The sequence below is a fragment of the Nicotiana tabacum genome, chromosome 12 (genome assembly GCF_000715075.1).
Source record: "Nicotiana tabacum cultivar K326 chromosome 12, ASM71507v2, whole genome shotgun sequence".
Classification (NCBI taxonomy): domain Eukaryota; kingdom Viridiplantae; phylum Streptophyta; class Magnoliopsida; order Solanales; family Solanaceae; genus Nicotiana; species Nicotiana tabacum.
The window spans coordinates 128293684-128301024 of record NC_134091.1 but is presented as its reverse complement, the minus strand read 5'-3'; the positions used below and the strand labels follow the sequence as shown (position 1 = coordinate 128301024).

The 7341-nt window shown below is 35.4% G+C and overlaps 1 protein-coding gene across 1 annotated transcript; it reads right to left on the bottom strand.

Annotated features, from left to right (window-relative positions):
- Positions 1 to 229: 229 nt before the first annotated feature.
- On the bottom strand, positions 230 to 4805 carry LOC107817678 (TPR repeat-containing thioredoxin TTL1-like). The gene is made up of 7 exons (XM_075227079.1): positions 3556 to 4805; positions 2441 to 2636; positions 2169 to 2350; positions 1752 to 2085; positions 1219 to 1423; positions 1031 to 1137; positions 230 to 930 (listed from the first exon to the last, which is right to left on the bottom strand). Exons 1-7 carry the CDS (start codon positions 4482 to 4484, stop codon positions 778 to 780), a joined length of 2106 nt encoding a protein of 701 aa, XP_075083180.1. The 5' UTR covers positions 4485 to 4805; the 3' UTR covers positions 230 to 777.
- Positions 4806 to 7341: the final 2536 nt, after the last annotated feature.

The following is a 7341-nucleotide window of genomic DNA, read 5'->3' as shown; positions in this document are numbered from 1 at the left end:
CCTACCCTGGGAGGATAGAGAGGCTATTTCCCATAGACCCTTGGCTAGACAATACACTCAGAGATTTCTCTATCGGAAAAAAATACATATCCCTTATAATTGAGATTGAAATGGCAAGATTATCCCTACTCAAATCAACAGTACACAGCCTACCATTCAGAAGGCATTCAAACTAGAAATGCAACTTATAGATCATGAATGAGTTAAATGTTACCAAGACAGAAAGAGGGAAAAGAAATGGAATTTTATTGATAGAATGCTAGAGCTAAGAAACATAATCATATTCATCTTTTTTTCACTAAACCAATAACTACCCACTAGACATCGAATATCCCTTCCTCGGCCTCCAACGGTTTGTGTATGATCGTATATGTACACATTGTGATCCTCATCTAACACCATCCAGCCAGCGGCTTCTATTCTCTCTAAAAATCAATTCTACATGGATTATCCTAGGGGAGGCAAGGCTAAAAATTTTAAAAATACAAATGGAAGAGAATGCCGGAGACGGGAAAAGAAGTTAAACAGAAATGAGGAATGAATGAATGAATAAACAAGGGTAAAAATAAGGAGACTAAATTTTCCCTCTGCAGGCAATAGGCACAGCTGAATTGGCTCATAAAAGCATTTTGTGGTAGCTCTGATTATGTCACATGTATATATGGAATCCTTCTATGTCGGAGTGGAGACGGTTTTCAGAGTGATCAGGCAATTGGAATTGCAAGAGAATGCAAGGCAATAGGCAAAAAAGCACAATGAAAAATGGCAATCGCACTCTTAAATGCTGTAATGCCTCACCGATGACTCCAACACCTCTGGACTTGGGCAAACCATCTCCTTCACGCGGCTACCATTTTTGTAAATCTTAAATGTAGGTACTATTCTAATATTCTCTGCTGTAGCGATTGTTGGGCTCTCTTCCACATCCACCTTAAGTAGAAAACAGAAGACAAATGTAAGTTAATATGAGTTCTCTTCGTTCCTCTGTTGTACATGTAAAAGTTCTGAATTCGGGCCTATGACTGTTTACCTTGAGAAAACTTATTGAAGGGAATTTGGTGCTTAAGGTGTCCAAGAAAGAGGATATCTGCTTGCATTGTAGGTTGGATGCCGCTTTAAAATGGACCACAGATGCACCTACAGTTTCCAACTGCAGTTGTTGAGTTATATAGTAAATGATAGAAGGAAGGTTAAGATAATAGATGCAGGAAAACTTACCAGATGATGAAATCGCAGCCCGGAACTGCTGGAGACCCGACACCAGCTCCACCTCCCCACCAAATTTCATATTGTAAACATCTTCTCCATGTGACTTCTTTAATGCAACTTGGGCATGGAACAATGATTCCGCAACCTCATTGTCATTTGGAAGTTCCCTCCTCAAAACCTCGTAATCTCTCACAGCTTCCGCCCATCTTTCCAGCTATAATTAATTGTATTAGGTCAAATTTATGATTTTTTTTTTCTCAAACAGCATATTCTAGGAAAACAGAGTAGTGGACCCAAAGGTGTGGCCTATTGGTCGATAAAGTGGGTTGAGAACCATAATGATGCCTCAGGTTCAAATCTCAGCGGAGACAAAATACACTAGGTTTCTTCCCATCTGTCCATGCCTTGGTGGACAGAATTACCCGATTCCTATTGGGAGGTAATAACAAGCATCCTGTGGCGCGCAAGCTGGCCCGGACACCACGGTTATCAAAAAAAGAACATAGAGTAGTACTAACTAAGATTTGAAGGTGGCATGTCACCTTAGCATTTGAGGCAGCTCGTCGAAGTAGAGCTTTAGTATAATTTGGCTGGATAATGAGAGCTTGGTTGCAATCATCCAGAGATTTTTCCCACTGCCCGAGTTTATACCAGCAAGCTGCTCTATTGCAGTAGAGAACCGAATTTGAAGAATCGCGCATGAGCCCTTCCCCATAAGCAGCACAAGCTTCTGTATATCTTTCAGATTTAAATAGATTGTTGCCGCGACCACGAGCTTGCCCCACCAGCCTCACATTGTTGAGTAAAACAGAAACATCAATACTTCGAGGGTCAACTTGTGCAGCTCTCTCAATGGAAGTAAGTGCATTTTCAAACCTGCAGATATTCATGATCCATTCTCTCAACTCCTGCTGAACCTCTTATTTCTATTACAGCATATGTTATACTCATATACTCACCTTCCCCGAGCCATCTCAATCTGAGCCTGAACAAAGAATACGTATGCTTCAGAGAGCATCCCAAAAAATTTTGATTGGCAAGCTACAACAGATGGTTCGAACTTGTTAATTTTTGATAGGCACAATTCAGCATCCTCCAATTTGTGTAACTTCAAATAAGCTTCCGCTCTACATGCAAATAGCTGCGATTTCAATATCAGCAATTCAGTACCAGCACTTGAAATTTTCATTAACCAATTTGTCACGGAACTGAACCATTAGAAATGCTTTACCTGAGGAGATGCATCAGCTCCAGAAGCGGTTGCTGCCTCAGCTTCTCTTAATGTACTTTTCCAATCTCTAACTCTCCGGGCATCAGTGCATTTGCTGATATGTTTCTCCACCGCTTGCAACTTCTGCAACTCCGCTTGATCTGGCTTATGACCTAGGGAAAAAAAGTGACTCCTTGCATTTTCAACCTGTCCTAAACTGTAAGTTTTACAGGAAATGAGATTGCTTACAGTTCTAGGCAAAATAAGCAAGCAAACTCCAATAATCTAATTCAGATAAGGAATTCTGAGAATGCTGTCGCAAGTGTAATTACAATCCGCGAAGAAACTAAAAAGTGAAAGGGGAACAACAATAAAATGCATGAAACTATAGCCCTATAAGAAAGGGACAAACATAGGAACAAGTAGCAGAAACAATGACCACAAAAATCCAAACAGACAAAACCATTAACTTTTGTTCATTCAAAACAATCAGATCTGGTTAATCAAAAAGTGCATCCACCCACCAATCAACACATTTCCTGCATCCCATTTGACATTTGTTGGGTAAAATACACACACTATCAAGCATCAATCAAGAAAGTTTTGCATTAGCAAATAACTAGGCCAGAAAAGACAATCAAAATAACGAATTTAACAGCCACACTTCCAAGATTTGTTGATAACCAATACGACCATACACAGCAAGCATCAATCAAGAAAGTTATATATTAGCAAATAACTTAGCCACCAACATTAATCAAAATAACACATTTGACACTTGCTCTCGAATACAGAAATTTCACCACATTACCAAGATTTTGATAACCAATACGCAAACACACATATAGGTTCTGAAAATTTGATCTTTTTTATATCACATACACCGTACACAAACTTCAGCACATTACCAAAATACAAACACGCATATAGATTCTAAAATTTTGATCCTTTTTATATCACATACACCGTTCACAAACTTCACCATATTACCAATATGCGAACAACACGCATATAGATTCTAAGAATTTGATCTTTTCTATATCCATACACCATACACAAACTTCACCACATTACCAGTACACGCATACTGGTTATGGATAGATTCTAAAGATTCAAACTTTTTATAAATCACTTACCTAAGTAACAAAGATCCTAATCGTTGGTGTGCTCTAACATACGATGGATCCAGCCTAATGGCTTCCTCACATTCCTTCACTGCCTCCCCTAGCCGGTTCAAAGCCATTAAGGCAGCAGCTCGATTACAATGTAATGCAGCATTGCCCGGAGAAATAGCAATGGCTTTATCATAAATATTCAAAGCTTCAATAAAATTACCCTTCTTGTAATTCTCATTCCCTATTCTTTTCAACTCATCTGAATCATTAGTAAAACTCCCTCTTTTTACTGTCTCACCAACAGTAAATCCTCTTGAATTCATAGTATGGCCAGAACCGCCATCGACGGCGGATTTTGGACCCGCACCGCCGCGCATTATGCTGCCATGGCCGTAATTAGCCGTTCCGGTCCCTAAAACATCAGTCTTTGTGGATTTACAAGCCATGCCGGTTTTCAAAATCTTGCCGGACGGGCAAATATTGCCAGCCGGAAGCGCATTACCGACAGGGGAAGTGACGGAGCATCCGCCGGAGTAAATTAACGGATGTGTATTTCCCGAATCGGACCGCCCATGACCCGGTTTGAGCCCACGTACTGTAGGCGAGCTCTCGGCTGAACCCGAACCCGAAAGTTCGCCGGAATGGCTCGAATCAGACCTTTTAGGACCCGAATATGACACATTTCGACCCGACCCGGATCCAGATGATGAGCTAGATCTGCTACTTGTAGTAGTAGTAGTAGTGGTGGTGGTGGTGGAGGTACTGAGTCGACTCGTTCGGGTTATTAATGGTGAAACGGGTGAACCCAGATCCAGTTCTCGAAAATCGGGCTTGTTATCGTTCTTCTCCTCCTCTTCGTTAATATTACAACTACTCAGTAATGAGTTTCTCAACCGATCAGCTAACGAGTCAAAACCCATTTCCGATATGGGCTTTCCAGAATGCGACATTTTTTTTAAATATAAATTTAGCAATGTGTATATCTTAAAGTCTCAAATCTTGAACTGGGTTTGGGTTTTCCTCTTATTTGCAACTGTAATGGTGGATTGACTAAGAAATTTTTACAATGTTAAGAGTAACAAAGAAAGAAAAAAAGGGAAATGGGGGATCTCGTGAATTTAAAGGTAAAAGCAAAGAATTAATGTGAGTTGCGTAGAGAGAGAGAGAAAGGGGTTGGGGTTTACAGAGAGAGGAGAGAAGAAGAAGAAGAAGAAGGAAAGAAAATGAACGGAACTCTTTTTTTCTCCTTATACTGTACTTTGAATAATTTTCATGCTTCACGAGACAGTCATATATGTACCTGAATTTCTGAATTTAAAATATATTTTTATCTTAACTCATTATCTAACTATAATTAATTAAAGGATCGTTTGTTAGGATATATTAGGTAAAATAATACAAGTTTTACTTTGGTATTATTAATTTCTTCTTTGATTATGTTTTTCAACTTATGTATAATTAATCTTATTCAGTGTTATTCTTATACATAGCAAACCATGATATCAGCAATATCATGGTTTTTATACATGAATAAGTATGTATAAAGACAGAACTCCCCTTTCAAAACCTTTAATATACCAAACCAGACAGCCGATTAGAAGTAATTCCAATATACCTAATTCAATACTACATCCGGTCCACAATAAGTATTTTTTTTTGTCTTTGTCACGTCCCTTAATAAAATACTAACTTCTAGAAAATAAATAAGTATTTTGACTAAATTACTCTTAATTAAAATTTGCATATTGTTAACTTGACACATTGGGATATGTATATAAGGGCAAATTTAAAAAACTATAGTTAATTCATTCTTGATTATGTAAAAAGGATAAGAACCAAAATAAAACGGCAAAAAGGTCACTTATTATGCACCGGAGGGAGTACTATTCTTATATACTTCCTCTTTCTCAAATTATCTGTCGTGTTACTCTTTTACACGCCCTTTATAAAACATTAATTAGAAGGAGTATTGGACTATTTTACCCTTGTTTATGTCTTAAGATATAATTCTCTCCATTGAATATTTACTCTATTTATGTTATATCTCCATTTTCAAGAATAATTACTATCAAATATAAAATGGAAAAACTATAATTAATTTTATCTTGAACTTCTAAAATAACAAATAATTCGAGACAATTATATTTAAAAATCACGACAGATAATATGAGACGGAAGAATACCTTATAGAATAATAGTTTGATTGAGTTTTAACTCCTTATATATAAACCTGCTCGTATTATCGATTTCAAACCTGAATTAAAAAGGAAGGTTGCATAGAATGACAACCAACTAAATATTATTGGAATATGTTCACCTAAGGACACTTTACAGTTTAAGATGATGTTACGTGACAAAGTTCCCGTTTAGCCATAGAATTTGAGAGTTTTTAAAAAAAAAAAAAATTATTGTCAAATATTTGTTTGTTTATAGATTTAAACTATTTTTTGACAGATTCTAAAAACAAAATTTTTAAATCCCAAAAACAACTCTAGAATAGTTTTGATGATGAAGATTCATCTAACCTGATTTTAACTTATTTGAGATTAAGTTTGATTAAGTTTTAGTTGGCTTCATCCTTTACGTTTCCCACAAATAGTTGCTTCCCTGTATTTTAATCTTTCTTTTATTTGTCCCTATAAATTATTTGAGAGTAGTGCTATTACTTTTGGAAGATGAAGCAGCACTTCTCTAATTATTTCAATTTTTTTTCTTGTCAGGAAATATAAAAGAGTTTATTAGTGTCAAAAAATTGAACATATAATACTCTGACATCAAATGGCATAATATATAAATATATAAATCCCAATTTGATAGGCGATATCACGAGCAAGTCGTCATTCAAATTTTCTTTTTCAGATAAAAAGAGTTTACTAGAATCAAAATATTGAACATATAATTCGTTACAGATTCTAAATTTCAGCTCAATCAAATATGCTTTTTCCGAACATTTTTAAAAAAAAAATTAACACAAAATGGTGATTTGTATTCTCCACGTCATGTGTATACTACTTTTTAAAAAACTTACAGCTGGATTTTTTAAGGACCCTTTCATATATCCAATAATTCTCCCTTTCCATTATGTTCTTTCTCTTCTCTTTATTCTTTTTTAGGTAATACGTGAGTCATTTGTAAAACTTGTGTTTTTTTATCTTTAGACGTAAAAGATTTGTAAAGTTTGACATCTTGCAATTCCACAAATTTGGAAATTGGAATGCAACAAATTACTAGTTCATAAAAATACTTTTGTTCGTAAAGTAGGAGATTATAACACAAAATTATATAAATGTATATTGGTCTTATGATCTGCAAGCAAATCTAAGGTAATCAGATAAACTAAATATTTGATAATTATAGTCGGTCAATTTAACACTTTAAGTGGTGGAAATCTTATGCTAATTATTAATTATCATGACTATATAATATGTGGTAGTTAAAAGTATATGCTATATATATGCCGTTTGTTTTCTATTAGACAAATTAAACCAAATTTGTTTTTTTTTTAATTAGTAATAATATATAACGTGTGTACGCCCTCTTTAACGGAGAATTTGTAATTATTCAGTTAAGTATCAAAATTGAATACTAATGGCATGTTCTAACTCTCTAACCATTAATTAGTGGCGTGTTTAGAAGAGAAGAGGGAACTTAAATAAAGATTTTGGCATGCTTCTTTTATATGTCTTTTTCATTTAGTGTAGAAAATTAATTAGAATTAATATGTTAGGTATATAGTGGCTGGCTCCTCCAATTATTACGTATTAATTGGATATCAATTGTACTTAATAATTTGACCATTTCATTGTA

Coding starts and splice junctions, on each gene's coding strand:
- LOC107817678 (XM_075227079.1), bottom strand. CDS start 4,484: ATGTCGCATTCTGGAAAGCCCATATCGGAAATGGGTTTTGACTCGTTA. Junction 2,351..2,440: donor GAGCTGATGCATCTCCTCAG/GTAAAGCATTTC, acceptor TTGAAATCGCAG/CTATTTGCATGTAGAGCGGA. Junction 2,086..2,168: donor ATTGAGATGGCTCGGGGAAG/GTGAGTATATGA, acceptor GAATATCTGCAG/GTTTGAAAATGCACTTACTT.